At 42.5% G+C, this 25,446-nt stretch overlaps 1 protein-coding gene across 1 annotated transcript in view; it reads right to left on the reverse strand.

Moving 5' to 3' along the window:
- FRAS1 (Fraser extracellular matrix complex subunit 1) overlaps positions 1–25,446 on the reverse strand; it is an 845,787-nt gene that overhangs the window by 241,953 nt on the left and 578,388 nt on the right. Inside the window, exons 21-23 of the mRNA XM_069743201.1 lie at positions 22,831–22,983; positions 21,856–21,999; positions 15,647–15,793 (exon numbers count right to left, since the gene is read on the reverse strand). Of these exons, the coding sequence (XP_069599302.1) occupies positions 15,647–15,793; positions 21,856–21,999; positions 22,831–22,983 (444 nt within the window). The remainder of the gene's footprint in view (positions 1–15,646; positions 15,794–21,855; positions 22,000–22,830; positions 22,984–25,446) is intronic.

Below are 25,446 nucleotides of genomic sequence, written 5' to 3' on the forward strand. Positions count from 1 at the left end.
TATCAGGCAAGTTGTATTTTAGAGGATTATTTTTATTATTGATCAACAACTGCTGTATGTTCTCAATCAACCCAAAAGACTGAAATAACAAAGCTTAACCCCTTCCCGACCTTTGACGCACCGTATGCGTCATGAAAACCCGTGCCAATCCGACCTGTGACGCAGCATATGCGTCATGGCCGGATTGGGCTCTTGCAGGCCGGGTGAAAGGGTTAACTGTAATTTCACCCGGCCTGCAGGGACAGGAGGAGTTGTAGCCCAGGGGGGTGGCTTCACCCCCCCCCCCCCCGTGGCTACGATCGCTCTGATTGGCTGTTGAAAGTGAAACTGCCAATCAGAGCGATTTGTAATATTTCACCTAAAAAACTGGTGAAATATTACAATCCAGCCATGGCCGATGCTGCAATATCATCAGCCATGGCTGGAAACACTTTTGTGCCCCACCCCACCGATCGCCCCCCCCAGCCCTCCGATCTGTGGTCCGCTCCCCTCCGTCCTGTGCTCCGCTGCCCCGTCCTCCTGTCCGCTCCCCCCGTGCACCAATCCCACCCCCCATGCTCCAATCCACCCCCCCTGCACTCCGATCCACCCCCCCGCACTCCGATCCACCCCCCCATGCTCCGATCCACCCCCGTGTTACGATCCACTCCCCCATGCTCCGATCCACCCCCCGTGCTCCGACGCCCCCCCCCCCGTGCCTTGGTCTCCCCCCCCCCTTCCTTATACTTACCTAGCCTCCCGGGGTCCGTCCGTCTTCTTTCCTGGGCGCCGCTATCTTCCAAAATGGCGGGTGCATGCGCAGTGCACCCGCCGAATCTGCCAGTCGGCAGATTCGTTCCAATGTGAATTTTGATCACTGTGATAAAACCTATCACAGTGATCAAAATAAAAAAAAACAGTAAATGACCCCCCCCCCCTTTGTCACCCCCATAGGTAGGGACAATAATAAAATAAAGATTTTTTTTTCCCCCACTAAGGTTGGAGTTAGAACTAGGGTTAGGGTTAGGGTACGGTATGTGCACAAGTATTCTGGTCCTCTGCGGATTTTTCCGCAGCGGATTTGATAAATCCGCAGTGCTAAACCGCTGTGGATTTATCGCGCACTTCACTGCGGTTTTACAACTGCGATTTTCTATTGGAGCAGTTGTAAAACTGCTGCGGAATCCGCAGAAAGAAGTGACATGCTGCGGAATGTAAACCGCTGCGTTTCCGTGCAGTTTTTCTGCAGCATGTGTACAGCGATTTTTGTTTCCCATAGGTTTACATTGAAATGTAAACTCATTGGAAACTGCTGCGGATCCGCAGCGTTTTCCGCAGCGTGTGCACATACCTTTAGAATTAGGCTATGTGCACACGGTGCGGATTTGGCTGCGGATCTGCAGCGGATTGGCCGCTGCGGATTCGCAGCAGTGTTCTATCAGGTTTACAGTACTATGTAAACATATGGAAAACCAAATCCGCTGTGCCCATGGTGCGGAAAATACCGCGCGGAAACGCTGCGTTGTATTTTCCGCAGCATGTCAATTCTTTGTGCGGATTCCGCAGCGTTTTACACCTGTTCCTCAATAGGAATCCGCAGGTGAAATCCGCACAAAAAACACTGGAAATCCGCGGTAAATCCGCAGGTAAAACACAGTGCCTTTTACCCACGGATTTTTCAAAAATGGTGATGAAAAATCTCACACGAATCCGCAACGTGGGCATATAGCCTTAGGGTTATGGTTGGGTTGGAATTAGGGTTGTGGTTAGGGTTAGGGGTGTGTTGGGGTTAGGGTTGTGGTTAGGGTTACGGCTACAGTTGGGATAAGGGTTAGGGGTGTGTTGGGGTTAGGGTTGTGGTTAGGGTTACGGCTACAGTTGGGATAAGGGTTAGGGGTGTGTTGGGGTTAGTGTTGAAGTTAGAATTGAGGGGTTTCCACTGTTTAGGCACATCAGGGGGTCTCCAAACGCAACATGGCACCACCATTGATTCCAGCCAATCTTTTATTCAAAAAGTCAAATGGTGCTCCCTCCCTTCCGAGCCCCGACGTGTGCCCAAACAGTGGTTTACCCCCACATATGGGGTACCAGCATACTCAGGACAAACTGCGCAACAATTACTGGGGTCCAATTTCTAATGTTACCCTTGTGAAAATAAAAAAATGCTTGCTAAAACATCATTTTTGAGGAAAGAAAAATGATTTTTTATTTTCACGGCTCTGCGTTGTAAACGTCTGTGAAGCACTTGGGGGTTCAAAGTGCTCACCACATATCTAGATAAGTTCCTTGTGGGGTCTAGTTTCTAAAATGGGTCACTTGTGGGGGGTTTCTACTGTTTAGGCACACCAGGGGCTCTGCAAGCGCAACGTGACGCCCGCAGACCATAACATCAAAGTCTGCATTTCAAAAGTCACTACTTCCCTTCTGAGCCCCGACGTGTGCCCAAACAGTGGTTTACCCCCACACATGGGGTACCAGCATACTCAGGAGAAACTGGACAACAACTTCTGGGGTCCAATTTCTCCTGTAACCCTTGGGAAAATAAAAAATTCTGGGCTAAAAATTATTTTTGAGGAAAGAAAACGTATTTATTATTTTCACGGCTCTGCGTTATAAACTTCTGTGAAGCACTTGGGGGTTGAAAGTGCTCACCACATATCTAGATAAGTTCCTTTCGGGGTCTAGTTTCCAAAATGGGGTCACTTGTGGGAGGTTTCTACTGTTTAGCCACATCAGGGGCTGTGCAAACGCAACATGACGCCCATAGAGCATTCCATCAAAGTCTACATTTCAAAACGTCACTACTTCACTTCCGAGCCCCGGCATATGCCCAAACAGTAGTTTACCCCCACATATGGGGTATCACCGTACTCAGGAGAAACTGGACAACAACTTTTGGGGTCAAATTTCTCCTGTTACCCTTGGGAAAATAAAAAATTGCGGGCTAAAAAATCATTTTTGAGAAAAGAATTTTTTTTTTTTTTTCATGGCTCTGCGTTATAAACTTCTGTGAAGCACTTGAGGGTTCAAAATGCTCACCACACATCTAGATTAGTTCCTTTGGGGGTCTAGTTTCCAAAATGGGGTCACTTGTGGGGGATCTCCAATGTTTAGGCACACAGGGGCTCTCCAAACGCGACATGGTGTCCGCTAATTATTGGAGCTAATTTTCCATTTAAAAAGCCAAATGGCGTGCCTTCCCTTCCGAGCCCTGCCGTGCGCCCAAACAGTGGTTTACCCCCACATATGGGGTATCTGCGTACTCAGGACAAACTGGACAACAACATTTATGGTCCAATTTCTCCTATTACCGTTGGCAAAATAGGAAATTCCAGGCTAAAAAATCATTTTTGAGGAAAGAAAAATTATTTTTTATTTTCATGGCCCTGCGTTATAAACTTCTGTGAAGCACCTGGGGGTTTAAAGTGCTCAGTATGCATCTAGATAAGTTCCTTGGGGGGTCTAGTTTCAAAAATGGGGTCACTTGTGGGGGATCTCCAATGCATAGGCACACAGGGGCTCTCCAAACGCGACATGGTGTCCGCTAACAATTGGAGCTAATTTTCCATTCAAAAAGTCAAAAGGCGCGCCTTCCCTTCCGAGCCCTGCCGTGTGCCCAAACAGTGGTTTACGCCCACATATGAGGTATCTGCGTACTCGGGAGAAAATGCCCAACAAATTTTAGGATCCATTTTATCCTATTGCCCATGTGAAAATGAACAAAATTGAGGCGAAAAGAAATTTTTTGTGAAAAAAAGTACTTTTTCATTTTTACGGATCAATTTGTGAAGCACCTGAGGGTTTAAAGTGCTCACTAGGCAGCTAGATAAGTTCTTTGGGGGGTCCAAATTCCAAAATGGGGTCACTTGTGGGGGAGCTCCAATGTTTAGGCACACAGGGTCTCTCCAAACGCGACATGAAGTCCGCTAACGATGGAGACAATTTTTCATTCAAAAAGTCAAATGGCGCTCCTTTCCTTCCAAGCCTTACCATGTGCCCAAACAGTGGTTTACCCCCACATGTGAGGTATCGGTGTGCTCAGGAGAAATTGCCCAACAAATTTTAGGATCCATTTTATCCTGTTGCCCATGTGAAAATGAAAAAATTGAGGCTAAAAGAATTTTTTAGTGAAAAAAAAGTACTTTTTCATTTTTACGGATCAATTTGTGAAGCACCTGGGGGTTTAAAGTGCTCACTATGCATCTAGATAAGTTTCTTGGGGCGTCTAGTTTCCAAAATGGGGTCACTTGTGGGGGAGCTCCAATTTTTAGGCACACGGGGGCTCTCCAAATGTGACATGGTGTCCGCTAAAGAGTGCAGCCAATTTTTCATTCAAAAAGTCAAATGGCGCTCCTTCCCTTCCAAGCCATGCCGTGCGCCCAAACAGTGGTTTACCCCCACATATGAGGTATCAGCGTACTCAGGACAAATTGGACAACAACTTTCGTGGTTCAGTTTCTCCTTTTACCATTGGGAAAATAAAAAAATTGTTGCTTAAAGATCATTTTTGTGACTAAAAAGTTAAATGTTCATTTTTTCCTTCCATGTTGCTTCTGCTGCTGTGAAGCACCTGAAGGGTTAATAAACTTCTTGAATGTGGTTTTGTGCACCTTGAGGGGTGCAGTTTTTAGAATGGTGTCACTTTTGGGTATTTTCAGCCATATAGACCCATCAAACTGACTTCCAATGTGAGGTGGTCCCTAAAAAAAATGGTTTTGTAAATTTCGTTGTAAAAATGAGAAATCGCTGGTCAAATTTTAACCGTTATAACTTCCTAGCAAAAAAATTTTGTTTCCAAAATTGTGCTAATGTAAAGTAGACATGTGGGAAATGTTATTTATTAACTATTTTGTGTCACATAACTCTCTGGTTTAACAGAATAAAAATTCAAACTGTGAAAATTGCAACATTTTCCAAATTTTCGCCAAATTTCCATTTTTATCACAAACAAACACAGAATTTATTGACCTAAATTTACCACTAACATGAAGCCAAATATGTCACGAAAAAACAATCTCAGAACCGCTAGGATCCATTGAAGCATTCCTGAGTTATTACCTCATAAAGGGACACTGGTCAGAATTGCAAAAAACGGCCAGATCTTTAAGGTCAAAATAGGCTGGGTCATGAAGGGGTTAATATTTTTGGAAGTTGGAGTGTTTTTTTTTTTTAGATTTGGCTATCTTAGGCTGGTTTCACACTTGCGTTTTTATCTGCAGCGTTTGTACCGCAAAAAAACGCATGCGTTTTTTTCCCTATGTTTAACATTAAAAACGCATGCGTTTTTTTATACGCGTTTGGTCGCATTATTGAACGCATGCGTTTTTTTGCTGCATGCGTTCTTTTGCAGAAATGCAACATGTAGTAATTTTCAGAGGCGTTTTTTAACACAAAAAAACGCATGCGTTCGTATGCTTTTTTTGCGGCAAAAAATGCATTGGAGTCAATGGAAACGCATGCGTTTTTAAGCACATGCGTTTGGTTGCGTTAAAAAGGCATGCGTTTTTATAGAAAAAAAACCAGAAAACACACTGATATGCCACCCCCCAACATAAAGGTGATAAAGGGATCCTAAACCTAACCCTAAAGGGATCCTAACCCTAACCCTACCCCTACCCCTACCCTTAACCCTATCCCTAACCCTAGGGATCCTAACCCTAACCCTACTCCTACCCCTAGGGATCCTAACCCTACCCCTAACCCTAGTGATCCTAACCCTACCCCTAAGGATTAGGGTTAGGATCCCTTTAGGGTTAGGGTTAGGATCCCTAGGGTTAGGGTTATGATGCCTAGGGTTAGGGGTAGGGTTAGGATCCCTTTAGGGTTAGGGGTAGGGTTAGGATCCCTACCCCTAACCCTAGCTTTTTCTGTTTATAGTGGGTTTTTTACTTGATTTTGATGATTGGCAGCTGTCACACACTTCTCATCATGCGTTTAAAAAACGCAAACGCATGAAAAAACGCATGTAAACGCGTCAAAACGCCGCGTTTTTTTCACCACATCCAAAAACGCATGCGTCTAAAAAAGGCAGCGTTTGCACGCGTTTACATGCGTTTTTCCACCATGCGTTTTTTTTTAAAAACGCATGCGTTTTAAAACGCAAGTGTGAAACCAGCCTTAGGAGGATATCTGTTTGTGCAGGTAACTATTACTGTGCAGAATAATTAGGCAACTTAATAAAAACCAAATATATTCCCATCCCGCTTGTTAATTTTCACCAGGTAAACCAATATAACTGCACAAAATTTAGAAATAAACATTTCTGACATGCAATAACAAAACCCAAAAATATTAATGACCAATATAGCCACCTTTCTTTATGATGACACTAACAGCCTTCCATCCATAGATTCTGTCAGTTGGCTGATCTGTTTAAGATCAACATTGCGTTTAGCAGCCACCACAGCCTCCCAGACACTGTTCCGAGAGGTGTACTGTTTTCCCTCCCTGTAGATCTCACATTTTATGAGGGACAACAGGTTCTCTATGGGGTTCAGATCAGGTGAACAAGGGGGCCATGTCATTATTTTTTCTTTTTTGAGACCTTTACTGGCCAGCCACGCTGTGGAGTAGTTAGAGGCATGTGATGGAGCATTGTCCTGCATGAAAATCATGTTTTTCTTGAACGATACCGACTTCTTCCTGTACCACTGCTTGAAGAAATTGTCTTCCAGAAACTGGCAGTAGGTCTGGGGGTTGAGCGTCACTCCATCCTCAACCTGAAAAGGTCCCACAAGTTCATCTTTGATGATACCAGCCCATACCAGTACCAAACCTCCACCTTGCTGGCGTCTGAGTCGGAGTTGAGCTCTCTGTCCTTTACCGTTCCAGCCTCTGGCCCGTCCATCTGGCCCATCAAGAGTCACTCTCATTTCATCAGTCCATAAAAGCTTTGAAAAGTCAGTCTTAAGATATTTCTTGGCCCAGTCTTGAGGTTTTATCTTAAGTTTCTTGTTCAAAGGTGGTCGTTTTTCAGCCTTTCCTACCTTGGCCATGTCCCTGAGTATCGCACACCTTGTGCTTTTTATTACTCCAGTAACGTTGCAGCTCTGAAATATGGCAAAACTGGTGGCAAATGGCATCTTGACGCTTGATTTTCCTCAATTCATACGCAGTTATTTTGTTTACCCTGGTTACCCGGGGACTTCGGGATCGTTGGTCGCTGGAAAGCTGTCTGTGTGACAGCTCTCCAGCGACCAAACAGCGACGCTGCAGCGATCGGGATCGTTGTCTAGATCGCTGCAGCGTCGCTTAATGTGACTGTACCTTTAGCCGTTATGAGATTGTTAGAGACTTAAGTGAGGGGAGTTTCAGTAGAGTGTAAAGAGCGAAAACCAGATTGTAAAGGGTTGAAAAGAGAGTTATCTGAGAGTTAGCAGATTAGACGTGTGGACCAAGTGTTCCAGAAGACCGATCTGTAGTTAGCAGCGCAGTTCTAGTTGAGGGATGTTTTTAAGGAATGGCTGTATGCTGACGTGTTTAAATGAGGAGGGAGAAATACCAGATGAGAGGGAGAGATTAAATATTTTTTCAGGTGAGAGGTCACAGCAGGGGATAGGGACTGGAGGCGATATGAGGGAATAGGGTCACTGGTACAGGTAATAGGGCTAGGCGATGCAAGTAAACTGGTCACTTCTTTTTGTTTGACTGGTTAAAAGACAGGAAGTGAGCTGCTAGATGCAATGCAGCAGGGAGGAGAATACATAACATTAGGGGATTGGGAAAAAATTTCCTGTCGGATATGGTCAATTTTTTCTTTAAAATGAGTGGCCGGATCTTCAGAGCTGAGATTGGTTGAGGGGGCCTGCACTCTTGGAATGAGGAGAGAGTGAAACGTGTCAGAGTCATTTAGGATTATTGGATAGTGAGGTGATTAGAGTGTTGAAGTAGGCTTGTTCGTAGAGGTGAAGAGCCGAGTTGTAGGTTTTAAGCATAAACTTATAATGGATGAACTCTTTGGCCAAATAGGATTTTCTCCACAGACGTTCAGCGCACCTGAAGCACCGCTGGAGAAAATGTGTTTGAAGCGTGCGCCAGGATTGTCGCCATCTGTGTTTAAGTTACAACATTCCCAAATGCTTCCCATACACAGCTAATAATGAAAGAGTATATCAGCCAGTAGTGAGTGAGCAGGTATTAAGCTGGAATAGAAATTACCTTAAGTGGCTCTGTGACCAGCTTTACAACATTACACAGACATCTAAGACCCAACAAAACTGGTGTACTTATTGGGCAAGAAAACTTTCAAAAATGATTATAAAGCCATTCTTACATTAATCTTGAAAGTAAGTACACCATCCTCAATAAGTGATTTTTTTTCAGTGATCTAATTTGTATTGTGAAAAGTGGCAAGAGATTAAACACTGAGAAAAGAGTCAGTTTGGTCCAGCCTTACGATTTTTTTTTCACTGGAATGTAGTACCAACTTACACCCCAAGATGGCACTATTATCTATATCTACCATTACCATCCTGCAGGTGTACACTCCAGCACTTTATTAGTTAATGTATAAATCTACAGTTAGGTGTAAGATTTAACTAGGCAGCAATTGTGCATGAGAGTAGTAGAAAAAAAAAAAAGATTTATCCAGTAAGGAATGTAAGACGGATTGCTTTTCCTTAATAATACAAAAAAATTCAACTTGAGCATGTTTTTTTTTCACAAGAAAATCAAATGAAAGTAAAATAAATAAAATGTGTACTCCTGGGCTATGCTCATCCTTAAGGCTGTATCTGATCGATACTGTATGTTGGAGTTCAGTGTAATCCCCACCTTGTGCTGAATAAAAGTGGATTTTGGCCTCTTGTTTGGTGAACTGTGCTCAAAGACAGGGGGTGGTGACAATAGGAGGAATGAGAATTCTGTAATACAAACTTCTAATGTTGAAAGCCGAGTAAGCCTAACCAGCAAACGCTTCATAACCATCAATATAATCAGTAACATCAATGTGCTGAACAGGGCAGCAACTGAACCGTTTCTTTATTTCATAAAGTTAATACATTTCAGAAACACCAATTACTCCTGAAAATGAAACAGAGGCCATCCATTCACTATTCCTGCACAGTGGGGGCCAGGAGCTCCGTGCCCAAGGAAAATCAATAATGTCATTCAGAGGATCAGTGGGGGTCCATTCAGTAAGCCAGCCAGCCACCCACCCCACCACCACCAGTTAAGGTACCGTCACACTGAACGATATCGCTAGCGATCCGTGACATTGCAGCATCCTGGATAGCGATATCGTTCAGTTTGACACACAGCAGCGATCAGGATCCTGCTGTGACATCGTTGGTCGGAGCAGAAAGTCCAGAACTTTATTTCGTCGCTGGATCTCCCGCAGACATCGCTGAATCGGCGTGTGTGACGCCGATTCAGCGATGTCTTCACTGGTAACCAGGGTAAACATCGGGTTACTTAGCGCGGCCCTGCGCTTAGTAACCCGATGTTTACCCTGGTTACCAGGGGACCGACATCGTTGGTCGCAGGAGAGCTGTCTGTGTGACAGCTCTCCAGCGACCACACAGCGATGCTGCAGCGATCGACATCGTTGTCTAGATCGCTGCAGCGTCGCTTAATGTGACGGTACCTTTAGGCAGTGATGACTTTTCCTAGAAAAAGTCCATTAGCCAGAAAGAGGCATATAAGATTATTGCTTCTTGTGAAGGTTTCTTCACCATGTAATAATGGATAAAGACTGTTCTACATCTTTAGATTATGCATATGATTCATAGACTCGACCGATTGATCAGCTATGTCTCCTATGCACATGTGAATTATTTGATTGTGGTAAAGTTGAAATCGTTGCCACACAGCAATGGGTGTAAGGAAAAGTCAACATGGAGCAGGTCAGCACCCTTTTTTATTGGCATACAGAGTTTTATGCAGATCTTACAATTTTTTGCATCCTACATTTTTAACAAGATATGCCATTATCATTTCCACTAAAGTAGCTGTGTGTGAGCCCTATGAAAATTTGTTATCATCTTAATACAGTTGTGCTCAAAAGTTTACATTCCCCGGCAGAATTTTTGCTTTCTTTAACTTTTTTTTCCAGAGAATATGAATGATAACACCAAAACTTTTTCTCCACTCATGGTTAGTGGTTGGGTGAAGCCATTTATTGTCAAACTACTGTGTTTTCTCTTTTCAAAGCATGATGAGAACCCAAAATATCCAAATGACCCTGATCAAAAGTTCACATACCCTGGTGATTTTGGCCTGATAACATGCACAGAAGTTAATACAAATGGGTTTGAATGGCTACTAAGGCTACTTTCACACATCAGGTTTTTGCCGTCAGGCACAATCCGACGAGTTTTGAAAAAAAACGGATCAGTATTTTTCTCATAGAGTTGTATTGGTGCCAGACTGTGCCTGATGGCCACACGTTTCATCCGTTGTTTGCCGAATCTGTCAAAAAAGCTGTTTCCGGCAGACGGAGAAAACGTACAGAGGAACATTTTTTCTGTCCGGCAAAAAAACGCCCAGTGACTGATCCGGCAAAAAATGTATGAAACTAAGATGTGAAATGATGAATCTGGCCTCAGAATCCGGTTTTCCATGCATTTCTCCATTCAAATCATGCACATTTTCCTTTCTGGGGGGTTGATATCTCGCTCTCTCTTTTCCCCCGGAACAGGAAGTCCAAACTCTATCCCCAGGTTCATTAAAAAGAATGGATACAGCAAAAAAACAAAACAAATCTGTTGCATCAGTTTTCCACAATTTGCAACAGATCCGTTTTTTCAAAGATTCGCTGGATCCTGTCTAACGGAAAAAAATTGATGTGTGAAAGTAGTCTAAAGATAACATCCTCACTTGTGATCCGTTTGCTTGTAATTAGTGTGCATAAAAGCTGAGTGAGTTTCTGGGATCTAAGCAGACTCTTGCATCCTTCATCCAGCCACTGACGTTTCTGGATTATGAGTCATGGGAAAGCAAAAGAATTGTCAATGGATCGATGAGAAAAGGTAGTTGAACTGTATAAAACAGGAAAGGGATACAAAAAAATATCCACGGAATTGGTAATGCCAGTCAGCAGCGTTCAAACTATGATTAACAAATGGAAAATCAGGGGCTCTATAAAAACAAAATGACGGTCCACAACTGTAAAAACAAAAATGTCGTCCACAACTGCCAGGAAAATTGTTCGGGATGCAAAGAAAAACCCACAAATAACATCAGCTGAAATACAGGACTCTCTAAAAACTAGCGGTGTGGCTGTTTCAAGTTGCACCATAAGGAGGCACTTGATGAAAAATGGGCTGCATGGTTGAGTTGCAAGAAGAAAGCCATTACTGCACAAATAGCACAAAGTATCTCACCTACAATATGCAAAACAGCACAGAGACAAGCCTCAAAACTTCTGGAACAAGCTAATTTGGAGTGATGAGACCAAAATTGTTTTTTTCCGCCACAACCATAAATGTTACATTTGAAGAGAGTTCAACAAGGTATATGATGAAAGGAACACCATTCCTACTGTAAAGCACAGAGGTGGACCGTTGATGTTTTGGGGATGTGTGAGCTACAAAGGCATAGGAAACTTGATCAAAGTTTTTAAGAAAGATGAATGCAGCATGTTATCAGCAAATACAGGAGGCAAATTTGCACTCATCAGCCCAGAAGCTGCTTTTTCTATATATATTTTTCATTTTCCATCTTTTATTTTTATTTATTTATTTATTTTTTCTATTTGTCTTAGTTTTTTGTTTTTGCTTTTGTTTTTTTATGTTTTGTTTTCTTTTGGTTTTCCTCATTAATACATATTACATTTTTTATGCTGATTTGTGTCACAAACTGACGCCCTGCACTCTGTTAGTGGCTACAGCCTACTATAAGTCTGCTGAGCCCTATTTCCTCGGACTTTGGTTACTGAACTCTAAATGCGTAATAGCCGCATGCGCAGTTAGTATCACTTTCACAGGGCCCGTGCATGCGCCTGTCTTATCTGAACTTTCACTCACTTCCGGGTCACTGCTCACTGCGCACCTCGTGCACCGTCGCCGATTTACCAGAATGCTGCCGTACGTATCGCCAGGATACAGCTGGTATGATTTATTTTGATTTGACCTTTATTTAAAGTGCTGCATGGGGGACCAGAGTATATCCACCTTGAGAAAGACACCACGAGTGTCGGAACGCGTGGGTCCGGGTATCCCGGAGGCTGGACTTTATGCTGGAGCGACTTTCTGACTGTATCAGGGCTGGGCTAAGCATTGACTACAGCTTTACTCTAATCTCTCCTTGTGGGCCGACAGCCAGTAGACCTGTAAGGGACCCCATTGCATTTCATTTTTTGTCAACACATGGTCCGCATTGGGATCACTGGTCAGGACATTTTGCCTACTCATATTGGTTTATGAGGGATATTATTTACTTATTTATTCATATTCCTCTATTCTTACCATTGAGTTCATTCTGTGAACCGGCTTACAGGAGGGTCTTCTGTCCTACACCTGTATTGCGTTGCTGTGTATTTATGTACATGATCATTTCCAGCCTAGTGGTACCCTCTTTGTGGGTATTTTACCCTTTATTCAAGGACTTGTGTCTATGTAAATTATCCTTTAAGGATTTTTAATTGTTTTTAGGTGTGTTTTTCTGGTTCTGCAATAAAGCTTTTTTGAAATTTTGATTGTTTTGGGTGATCCCTGCTATATGCATGTATCTTTTTCTCAAATGCCTTAGTCCTTGTTGCTGACATGCATTAGGTGATCCCTACTAAAAGTATTGAATCTTTGTTATATATTCTTGTCAGTGGATGGTGCCCGCTCATTGTTTGTTTCACATCAGCCCGGAAGCTGCGCATGGGACATACTTGGATGTCCCAACATAACAACAATCCAAAACACAAGGCCAAGTCGACCTGTATTTGGCTACAGCAGAACAAAATGAAGGTTCTGGAGTCGCCATCTGAGTCTCCTGACCTTAATATCATTGAGCCACTCTGGAGAGATCTCAAGCGCACAGTTCATGCTAGACAGCCCAGGAATATACAGGAACTGGAGGCTTTTTGCCAAGAAGAGTGGGCAGCTTTACCATCTGAGAAAATAAAGAACTTCATCCACAACTACCACAAAAGACTTCAAGTTGTCATTGATGTCAGAGGGGGCAATACATGGTATTATGTAATGGGGTATGCAAACTTTTGATCAGGGTCATTTGGATGTTTTGGGTTGTCATTATGATTTAAAAAGAAAAAAACACAGTAGTTTGACAATAAATGGCTTCACCCAACCACTAAACATGAGTGGAGAAAAAGTTTTGGTGTTATCATTCATATTCTGTGAAAAAAGGCAAAGGAAGCTAAAATTCTGCTGTGGTATGTAAACTTTTGAGCACAACTGTATATTGCAATCACCATATTACATAGCAATATGCTCTTATAGTTGCTCATTTTTATTTTCTACCCAGCAAAGTCTGCTTTTTTTTGCATTAGGTCTATGACATCACATGATTAAAAGCCGAGTAGCTGAATCTTTCTGAGCTCTTTGTAGAAACAGGAAGTCAATTTTCCCTGCATGAGTAATAAGTCACTGCAAAAGTCCCTATAAGAGGGAGAGGCAGCAGCTGGGTCTGGAATTGAAGAGGGGAATGATTTCTGCAGGGATAAAAGTCTTCCTGTTTCAACATAGAGCAGAGAAAAGAGAAGAATTAACTGGATAGAAACGTAAAATGAGCAATTGTAAGTACACAGTGCAATAGAATATGAGGATTGCAATATATTAAGAGGATAAAAACTTTGATGAGAGTGCTTCTTTACTTACACACATGCAAATAGTGATGTCTGACAAACTATTACAAATGTGTAAATAATGGCTTTTTTTTTTAAATATGAGATGGCCTCCAATGTGACAACAGTGGTCATTACAACTGAGTCTGATGTCAACATGTGTTGTGTTGCGAGAAGGGGAATCATAATGTTTCACATCTGAGGGATTTAATCAAATTTCGTAAACTGAATTTTCCTCTTTAGGTAGCTGTCAAGTTGGAGATCTTCAATCCTCTATAATGTGTTTAAAGAGAACCTTTCACCAAATGTTTCATGTAGGACTGGACATTGGATGTAACAGCATCTGCAGAGTGAAATATAATGTCTTTTTTTTTTGCCTTTCCGGTGCACAGATATTAGAAATCATTTAGCACTTAGCACCTAATGGGTTAACTTTTGAGTCCAAGCAGTCTTTACTAGATCGCGTATATACTTGGGTATAAGTCAACCCAAGTATAAGCCGAGGCACCTAATTTTGCCACAAAAAACTGGGTAAACTTATTGACGCGAGTATAAGCTGGGTATGCAATGTCCCCTCATCCCTATCCTGGTATGCATGTTTCCCCCCTCCCTGTCCTTGTATGCATTGCTCCCCCATCCCTATCCTTGTATGGATTGCTCCCCCGTTCCTGTCCTTGTATGCATGGATCTCCCGTCCCTGTATGTATGGTTCCTTATCCCCTATCCTTGTATGCATGGTTTCTATAAAAAACAAAACAAGAACATCCTACTTACATTTCCTGCGTGCCCTCGCTGCATCTCGTTCTGGCGCCAGCAGCTCCTGCGGCCGAGCGATCACATGGCCCTGCTTATTAAGGTAATGAATATTTACTCCACGCCTATGGGAGTGGAGAAGCGTGAATATTCATTACCTTAATGAGCGGGGCCACGAGTTCGTTCGGTTAGAAGAGCTGCTGGCACCAGAACGAACGAGAAGCAGCGAGGGCACGCTGGGAAGGTAAGTAGGATATGTGCTGGAAGCAGTATATACTCGTGTATAAGCTGAGTTTTTCAGCCCATTTTTTTGTGCTGAAAACGCCCCCCTCGGCTTATACATGGGTCGTTGTCCAAGAAAGATGGTGGGAGATGAGGAGTGGTGGAGCATCGGGTCACAAAGGCAGGAGCCGGCGGCTACGGCTGTAACTGCGCGCTAAAAGAGAAATGAATATTCACTGCCAGCGTAGTGAATATTCATTTCCCTTTAGCAGCGGGCACAGTTATAGCTGCAGCCGCCAGCTCCTGCCTCTGTGACCCGATGCTCCACCACTCCTCATCTCCCGCCATCTTTCTGGGACATGACTCGTGTATAAGCCAAGGGGGGTGGGTGTTTTCAGCACAAAAAAATGTGCTGAAAAACTCAGCTTATACACGAGTATATACGTACTTTTCACTGGGGGCATGTACTTCTCCATGTATGAGTTGCTCCCTGTTGACACTTGGACTTTAACTCATTATGATCCAATACTTTGATGCTAATATCTCGGCAACAGATAGGCAAAATAAAATAAATAAAAAGTTTTATACCACTCAGCAGCCACTATTACATGGTGTGTCCAATTTAACATGAAAAATTTGGTGAGAGGTCCTCTTTAATCATTATTTCATTAAACCTGGCATTTTTCAGTACTAATCCCATCACACACATTCATTAGACAGACAGACTTTTCTATAAGCCCCTCAGCCTCTCTGTAAAATTTGGACTATACTTTTTAAGTGGTTCTTTCTACGTTCTACCTGTAAGTGAGTTTCTTCAAATGTCAGCTCAGTAAGTGATCTATTGTTTAGATAGCCACAGGAGACATTAAGTCACTTGAATACAGAGGGTCTAGTCCAGATATCCAACCTCTGTGGTCAGGTATGTGGGAGGCTCCTGAACTAGGACATGTTTTCTCTTACCTTTACATGTAAAATTGGTGTAATCAAGATAGTACTGCTGTGTACAGCTTTCATATTGGCACTCTCCAAACAGGAGAACCTTCGTTGGGTCTTTACATGCAGTACATCTCTCCGCTGATCCACACGTTAAACACTGGCTGTTACATGCTGCACAAAGGAAAATATACAAATGCCATAAGATGAATAGCATATACAGTCATTAGGAATATATATTAACCCTGTATATAAATGTCTAATATTTAAAGTAAACTTGTAATGTCTGGAAATTATATTTATCTGCAGATGTAGGGTTAGTCTGCAAGTAAATTCCATTAAAATCATATTAAACTGCCTTATTGAAGTAGCAGCTACATGGCGAAAAATAAGTTATATCCTCCGTAAAGCTGCTCGGTTCCAGATACTGGGGAAAACAGGGAGATGTTAAAGTCATCACTTATAACATAGTGAATGTAACTGTAACTCACTCCTCGACACTGACTGACTGCTCTGCAGTGTGTGTGTGGTGAAGCCTGTCAATCAAAGTGATGGGGAGTGATTACAGCGTGCTTAGGCTACGTTCACACTAGCGTTGTGCGCCGCTGCGTCGGCGATGCGACGCACAGTTTTTCGACGCGTGCGTCGTTTTTTGACGAAAATCGGACGCAAGAAAAATGCAACTTGTTGCGTTTTCTTGGTCCAACGCTAGCGTCAAAAAAGACGCACGTGTCGGAAAACGCAACAAGCAAAAACGCATGCGTCCCCCATGTTAAACATAGGGACGCATGACGCGTGCGTCGCCGCTGCGTCGCCCGACGCTAGCGAGACGCACACTAGCCGAACGCTAGTGTGAACGTAGCCTTACTGCATACAGTCAGTGACTGTACACTCTTTGCACCGCTTCGATGACTGGAAGAGAGGCGGTAGAAGTAGGCTAAAAGTTCATTTTAACCCTGTAGCCACTGGTCCAGTAAGACAACCATACCTGAGGATAAAACCTACTCATCCAGGTAAATAGTATTTCTGGACAGGAGAGAATCTATTTAGTCGTTCTATATACATTAGGAGTATATGCAAAAATATAAAAAAAGGTATTTATGCATGTAGATTATCATTTGTATCTGATATTTTGATAGCCCCCAAACACAGCTTGGAACTACAATTTAGGTGTTTTTAATTCATATTCTAGGCTTACCTACATTATTACATCACCTCTAAAAGAATTCCTTTCACTCGGAGATAAGACTTTTTATTATAAAAACTCAACTAATAGATCAGCTGAATGATCACTTTCTTTTTACTGTTGCCAAGAAACACACTTAACAATTATCTCCAGTCATATAGCAAGTATAATTATTGCAGCCTTTCATAAGTCATCCAATGGTAATCTAAATCTTTGCTGAAACTGGCTTCGTGTGATGAAATTAATAGTTTGTCTTTCACTGCTGTAAGACTTGGCTGTTCCCCTTGTATTTATACTCTACATTTCTCAATGCCAATCTAAAGGTGTTTCGGAACTCATGGTTCACAGAAGGACACTGCAGTTTAACGAACAAATCTAAAAAAAGGTTTCTCAGTAACAAATAGAAGTCTTCATTTCTAACAATAGATTGCACTGTTCTCAGAGGCACAAAAAATAAAAAATCTTCCTAGCTGAAATAACCTTCTAGCTAACAATACTGTGTCCTTTATTGAAGTCACCTAAAGGAAAAGTTTCAGAAGTGGCCTTTTATCTCCATTTCTATTGACATACAGGGAAATAAGGGGAGGAGGGTATATAAGGGGAGGTGCGCATCTACTCCCCCTACAACTTACTATCATTTACTGCCCCTTCCCCCCAGGGCCAGCCACCACCTTCTTCGCCCACTTCACCACCTGGATACCTCATTTCCTCTCTGCTGACATCCCCACTATCATCATAGGTGACTTCAACATCCCCATTGACACTTCCCTTTCAGCTTCCAGTAAACATCTATCTCTCACTTCCTCTTTTGGCCTCAATCAATGGTCTTCTGCAGCTACTCACAAAGATGGTCACACACTGGACCTCATCATCACCTGCCTCTGCTCCCTATCTAACCTCTCTAACTCACTTCTACCTCTTTCTGACCACAACCTACTTACATTCTCTTCTCTCTCCACTCCTTTTCCAAAATCCCCACTCCACAAACTCACACACCCTCGCAGAAATCTTAAACACCTCGATCTACACTCACTGTCTGAATCCCTCCTCCCTCTTACAGACATAAGTTCCCTACAAAATGCGGATGCCGCTGCCGCTCTATTTAACCCCGCAATAGCTGTAGCTCTGAAATCGGTTGCCCCTCTCACATATACCAAAGCTCGCAAAATCAACAGACAGCCCTGGCACACCAACCAGACCAAAGAACTGAGACGGGCTACCAGGGTTGCTGATCGGATATGGAAAAGATCCCACTCCAACTAGCACTTCACAGCATTCAAACAGTCCCTCTCTACTTTCAAGGCCACACTCGCTACAGCAAAACAAACCTACTTCTCATCTCTCGCATCCTCCCTGTCTCACAACCCTAAACAGTTAGTCAATACTTTCAATTCTCTCCTCCGTCCCCCAGCACCCCTTCCCTCTCCACTCATCTCAGCCGAAGACTTTGCCTCATTTTTCAAGCAGAAGATTGATAATATCAGAGACAGTTTTGGTTGACAACCCCCAGAGCCCTTTCTCCTAACTGCTAAGCCGTCCTCCTCCAAAACAAACGTCTCCACCATTACAGAAGATCGACTCTCCACTCTTCTGTCAAGATCACATCTCACCACTTGTGCACTTGACCCGATCCCATCCCACTTCACCCCAAACCTCACCACAGTCTTCATCCCAACCCAAACCCATCTTTTCAACCTATCACTAACGACTGGTGTTTTCCCCCCAAGCTTTAAACATGCCTCAATCACACCTATTCACAAAAAGCCCTTCTCCTCTATGCCTCGAACTACTGGAACAACACGTCTATCTTGAACTGTCCCACTTCTCTTCTTGCTTCCTCTTTGACCACTTACAATCTGGCTTCCAGCCGCATCACTCCACTGAAACTGCCCTAACTAAAGTCACCAATGACCGCCAAAGCCAAGCGACACTACTATGTCTTCCTCCTCCTAGACCTGTCCTCTGCCTTTGACAAAGTGGACTATTCCCTATTATTACTGACCCTCTCATCTCTTGGCATCACTGACTTTGCCCGGACTTGGATCTCGTCATTCCTAACATACCGGACATTCAGCGTCTCCCAGTCACACACCACCTCCTCACCTCGCCCCCTATGTGTCAGAGTCTGGCAAAGTTCAGTCCTAGCACCTCTACTCTTCTCCATCTATACATTTGGCCTCGTACAGTTTATAGAATCTCTCGGCTTTCAGTATCACCTCAATGCTGATGACACACAGATCTACATTTCTGGAACGGATATCACCTCCCTATTAACCAGAATCCCACAATGTCTGTCTGCTAATTCATTCTTCTCCGCTAGATTTCCAAAACTTAACAATGACAAAACAGAATTCATTATCTTTCCCCCATCTCACTCAACTCCCCCAACAGACCTATGCATTAAAGTAAATGGGTGCTTACTCTCCCCAGTCCCACAAGCTCGCTGCCTCAGGGTAATCCTTGACACTGATCTCTCCTTCAAACCAGATACCCAAGCCCTTTCCACTTCCTGACGACTTCAAATCAAAAATATTTCCCAAATCCGTACATTCCGAAACCAAAAATTCGAAAAAACCCTAGTCCATGCCTTCATCTCCCGCCTTGACTTCTGCAACCTCCTGCTCTATGGTCTCCCCTCTAACACTCATGCTCCCCTATCTATCTAAACTCTGCTGCCCGACTAATCCACCTGTCCCCCCGCCATTCCCTGGCTACTCCCCTCTGTCAATTCCTTCACTGGCTCCCCATTACCCAAAGACTCCAGTTAAAAACTCTAACCATGCCATCCACAACCTGTGTCCTCCATACATCTGTGACTTCATCTCCCGGTACTTACCTGCACGCAACCTCCGATCCTCACAAGATCTCCTTCTATACTCCCCTCTTATCGCCTCTTCCAACAATCGCATACAAGATTTCTCCCGCGCATCACCCCTACTCTGGAACTCTCTACCACAACATATCAGACTCTCGCCTACCATGAAAACCTTCAAAAAGAACCTGAAGACCTACCTCTTCCGACAAGCCTACAATCTGCAGTAACCACCAATGGACCAAACCGCTACATGACCAGCTCTACCCTCGCCTACTGTATCCTCACCCATCCCTTGTAAATTGTGAGCCCTCGCTGGCAGGGCCCTGTCTCCTCCTGTCCCATTCGTGACTTGTATCGTTTAAGATTACTGTACTTGTTTTTATTATGTATACCTCTCCTGACATGTAAAGCGCCATGGAATAAAATCCGTAATAATAATACTAACAATAATATAGGAATAAGCTTATTCTTATACTACCAAACTCACAGCATTCTACTCATTTCTTATAGCGCTAATACATGCAACCCGCTAAGATGTCATGAACTGTAGCATAAAAGGGCTTCAATAGAGATGCATCTACCTTATCGTACCTTCTTATGCCAGGGATTTTCTCTGTTGACTTCTGTAGGAAGCCAAACTCCACAAAAATGTAGCATGCTCTATTAGATACCGCATAATATAGTTTTATCCTTTCTAAAGATTGCTACGCTGTGCACCAAACTGCATTGAAATTCGTACAGTTGTCACAATTCCTCCTCTCAGTGTGGTCAGTGGCAGATCAGCTGTCCAATCTGGGGCAGGCAGAAGCATGTGGAGCTGTCAGTATCGTGAAAGATACCTCAGCCGTCCAATCTGAGGCTTGGGCGCGCAGAGCTGTCAATGTGGTGAGTGACAGTCCAGTCGACAAATCATGGACAGGGCGTGGTGGGCACCTTCATACAGGTGTCCCCAGTTTGGAATGATTCCCAGGCTATTTAGCTGGCTGTCTGCCTCTCGTCTCGGTCAGTTATAGATCTAGTTGGTGTGAGTTTGCGCTGTGCTTTGAGTTCTGTATTTTGATCTTTTGCTGACCGACCTTGGATTTGTGTTTGACCATCTGTTTGCCAAGCCCCTTTGTCTTGATCCACTACCTTCTTGGAATTATGACCCTGGCCTGCAACCTGACTTTGACTTTGTCTCACCCCTTTCGCTTTTGACCTCGGACTTCCTGACTTCCCCACCTCATGGAGTGTCCCTAAGTAGAGTCACAACAGTAAGTAAATGCATTTCCATGCTATGTCCCCCAGTATAATGTCTCTGTTGTATGTAAAATATTTAAAGTAACAACCTATAATCTAAAAGGTTTTTTAAATTAAAAACTCAAAAAATGCCACAGCCAAGAATACCGGTATTATATGTGGAAATGTAATAACAAGCAGAATGGCGCACGAAGACAAAATAATTTTGAACGTATAAAGTAGTTATTGGGTGGATTGAATATGTGAGCTACATACTAATGTTTTTATGCAATATATATACAATTGAGACCTTCAAATAATTAAAGGAGGCTATAAGTCAAAATACATGTTTCTTGCTAGTTTTAAGTGGTAGGAAATACTGTTTGGACATTTTTGCATGCCACCAGAAGTTGATGGATTCTGAAAATTCTCTAAAATGCATGTAAGTTTACTCTGTATGCTGTTTGGAAATCCTCAATGAGATAGCTGTTGGATGCCCATATAAACATATACACAAAATGGGGAGAGAGTTGCTGCCAGACACCAACGATGGCAGCTTACCTTTCCTGAGATCCAGAGGATCAGCTTTTAATTGTAAACTGATTGATCCTTTCGACCCCAAAATCACAGTCTGTCAGGGGAGTATAAGGGGGACCCAAAGAAAAATCAGATGATCTGCCAATGCTGCTGAAATTGGGTGACTTTATATAAAATGGCTGTATGGCTATCTATATTCCCTTTCATAAAATACATCACTACACAAACACAAAATAACTTATTAGTAGTATTACCTGCAAAAATAACTGCAATTCTTACTCATCAGTGTGAACTAAAAATGTTTCACAATTGGAATCTGTTTAATTTAACTAAAATTTCATGAACTTTCCAAGTACTGGAGTAATTGCTCTATATAAATCTAAGACAAATGATACTGTCATTATGAAGAGCACAAAGCTTGAAAATCCTGCATGAAAATGCCAAGAATGTGGCAAGACTCAAGATGACTCGCATACAAACCTTTGCATACATTTCCATCACGGTAGTATCCTTGAACACATGATTGTGTACACATCCCATTGTGAGACAAAACAAGGCCGTCCTCACAGGATGTGCATAATTTTATGCCTGGGCCGCTGCAGGTTTTACAAGACAGGTGACAACCTGTAGGAAACATAAGGATTTAACCACAAGAATCCTAGATGCAGGAAGACAAAACAGCTACTTAAAATAAATCCATAATGTTTTTCCAGCGTAATGAGTTATTTTTTTCCCTTTAAATTCATGCATCTCCCTCTCTCTCTCTCTATATATAAAATTCGCACAATTAAAGGGATTGTCTCACCTTTTTAAATAGATAAAATTGCAAAGTGCTTGTAAAATCAAGCAACGTTCTAATTTACCTCCTTCTAAAGATCAGAGTTTTCAAGAATTTAATTTCTAATTCTATAGTTTACTGCTTGCTGCCTAGGTTAATCAGCCATGCTTGCAGTTCATCAAACATGCTATATAAGATGAAAGTACCATTCTGAAACAGCCACATCGCTGGAAACCTGCGCTCCTCCAATGCTTCAGAGCCAAAGCTGCATCTGCATGAAACATGGGGGAGCATACAGTTCGGGCCAGCAGTTTAGTGATCAGCTGACAATCTTCAGGAGCACACAGCTCACCGGCAAGTATGAAGCCAGGAGGCTGAGGAGCAATGCACTCATGAACAAAGAACATACGACAACCCTTTTAAAAAATATATACAATTTACCAATTCAATATGCAATTTCCGGTTGTTAATTCCTAATAATTCACCTTGAATGTGCCTTTAATAAAGTAGGAGTAGTTATAAAATGTTCTTACGCTAAATAAACATTTTCATTTGAGAACTACTTGACATTACAAAATATACCTTCACTAAAAATTTGCATAATAGCTGTCAATCTTGATTGTGGTTTTAGTGGCCTAATTTATTAGGTTTTCTAACACAGTACAAATGAACCTTACCTTTACAGGTTCTACCTTCGACATAAAATCCAGCTGGACACTCTGGAAGACAACGATCCCCAAGAAAAAAGTATCTGGCATATTGGCACTTTAAGCACACACTGCCTGTGTCATGAAGGTTTGCAACACAATACTGACACTGAGGATGACAATCTAATAATGCAAAAAGAAAAAAAATGTAAATAAAATGTTTTTGCATCTTCATTTTTAGCTTTTTTAAGCAGTTTTCAACATAGGTTGACTGGTACATCAAACAACATAATCCAAGAAAAGGGAAAACAAATGAGCAAATATAAATTAGGAAAGATTGATTACTGTGACTTGTTTATCTAAGGGGTACGGTTTCTCCTTGTGGAGAGTGACATGCCAGATCTGGCATCCCAGTATGACGTGGCTCAAATGCCTTGCAAGTTCCTCTGGGAAATGTAACATGCAAATTGTCTCTTCACAGAGGAAGAGGACTTGAACTCTAGTGCCACCTATTGAGGGGTAATATCCCAAAAAACCCTGTCTCCAAATTAAGAATCTGATTTGACTTTTATCCCAAGTCACATGTCAAGGTTTGTTAAAGGGTCAATAATGACTTGTAGGATTGCTACTTCCAATAGGTGGCGCTAGAGTTGAAGTCCTCTTCCTCTCTGAAGAGGCAATTTGCATATGTAACTTGTATATGACAGGTTATCTAACTGATGTTTCTCTATCGCATTCCATCCTGTTTTATGATTGTTTGCTGACTGGTGTTTTCACCAGGCGGTACATGTTGTCCTTGTAGAGCTGCTTTGTTCATATTTTATGTCATTTTTGACCATTTAACTTAAATATGTTTGGATTTAAGTTAAGAGGCTAAAATGACATATAATATCAAAAAGGCAGCTCTAGAACGGACAACATGTACTGCCTGCTCAAAACACCAGTCAGCATACAAACATATAAAACAGAGTAGCCGTTATGTGATGAAGTGCGACAGAGAAACATCAGTTAGATAGCGGTCATACACAAGTCACAGTGCTCCATTATAGTCATCACAGCAATAAACAAGCACTAGTGAGTTATAGCAAAAACTGGCAGTTGCCTTGGTGGCGGCGCTTCCCAGATCGCGTTTCAGGTCCCAGAAGCCGCTGTCAGGGCAGTAAATCAAACAACACTTACACAGATACCTGCATTTGACCTCTTCACTCCAATAATACATATATGTGCTTTATGTCAATACAACCATGTGATCTTCTTCTGTCCATAGTATAGGCTGGTGAAGGGTATTTTATCCAGCAAGGTCTCTACACTGACATGCCCCTGATGAAACAGAGTGAAACTTGACCACTTAGTGCTACAAAATGTAGAAATATACTAGCTTCTACATATACAGCACTTTCAATCAGATGTTTGATGTCAATAAGCTATTAGCACTTATGTGACTTTTGTAATACTGATTACAGTGTATAGACTTTCATTACACAATCTGTTATATTACTTTATTTTACTCACTTCTATAGAACCAATAATTCCACAACTTTTTACATACATCATCATCATTGTCCCCATCTAAAATTCCTGAGATCAGGGAGGAGATGTAGGGTGGTGATAACCGTGGAGTGCTTTGTGGGTGACAGTGATAAGTTTATATTCAACTCTGGAGTGGATGGGTAACCAGTGCAACGACTGGCACAGGGTAGAGGCATCGGTGTAACGGTTGGTGAGGAATATGATCCCGGCTGCTGTATTAGGGACAGATTGGAGAGGGGAGAGTTGAGTAAGAGGGAGACCGATTAGTAGAGAGTTAAAATAGTCCAGACAAGAATTAATAAGAGCTACAGTAAGAGTTTTGGCAGAGGCAAAAGTAAAGGTTGAATTCTAGAAATATTTTTGAGGTGTAGATGACATCAGTGAGCTAGTGATCGGATGTAGGGAGTGAATGAAAGATCTGAATCAAGTAAGAGCCCAAGACAGCGGACATGTTGCTGGGGAGTAATGGTAGAACCACTCTTGGTTCTACTGAAATGGCAATGTCAGGCATAGGTAGGTTAATGGAGGGAGGAAACACAAGTTCAGTTTTTTACAGGTTCATGTTCAGATAGTGGGAGAGCATGATGTTAGAGACAGTGGTACGACAATCACTGATGGTTTGTAGTAATGCAGGTGTAATGTCAGGAGTAGAGGTGTATAATTAGGTGTTATCAGCATAGAGATGGTACTGAAAACCAAATCTACTGATTGTTTGTCCAATACAAGGAGAACAGGATGGGGCCTAGGACTTATCCTTGAGAAACCCTGATAGAAAGGGGAAAAAGAGAGGAATAGGAGCCAGAAAAAATACAGTGAAGGAGCGGCTAGAAAGATACGGGGAGAACCAGGAGAGAACGGTGCCCTTGATGCCGATAGTGAGGAGCATGCTGAGGAGGAGCTGGTGATCCACAGTGTTGAATGTTGCAGAGAGATCCAGGAGAAATAGCATGGAGTAGTGACCATTAGATTTAGCTGTTAGTAAATCATTAGAGGGCAGTTTCAGAAGAGTGTGAAGAGTGGACACTGAGTGACCTGAGAGATGGCGGATTAGATGGGAGTGGAGTTTAAAGATGAAGTCTATAGTTAGCAGCACAGTTTTTGTCGAGGGATGTTTTT

Source organism: Ranitomeya imitator, chromosome 1, assembly GCF_032444005.1.
Source record: "Ranitomeya imitator isolate aRanImi1 chromosome 1, aRanImi1.pri, whole genome shotgun sequence".
NCBI classification, from domain to species: domain Eukaryota; kingdom Metazoa; phylum Chordata; class Amphibia; order Anura; family Dendrobatidae; genus Ranitomeya; species Ranitomeya imitator.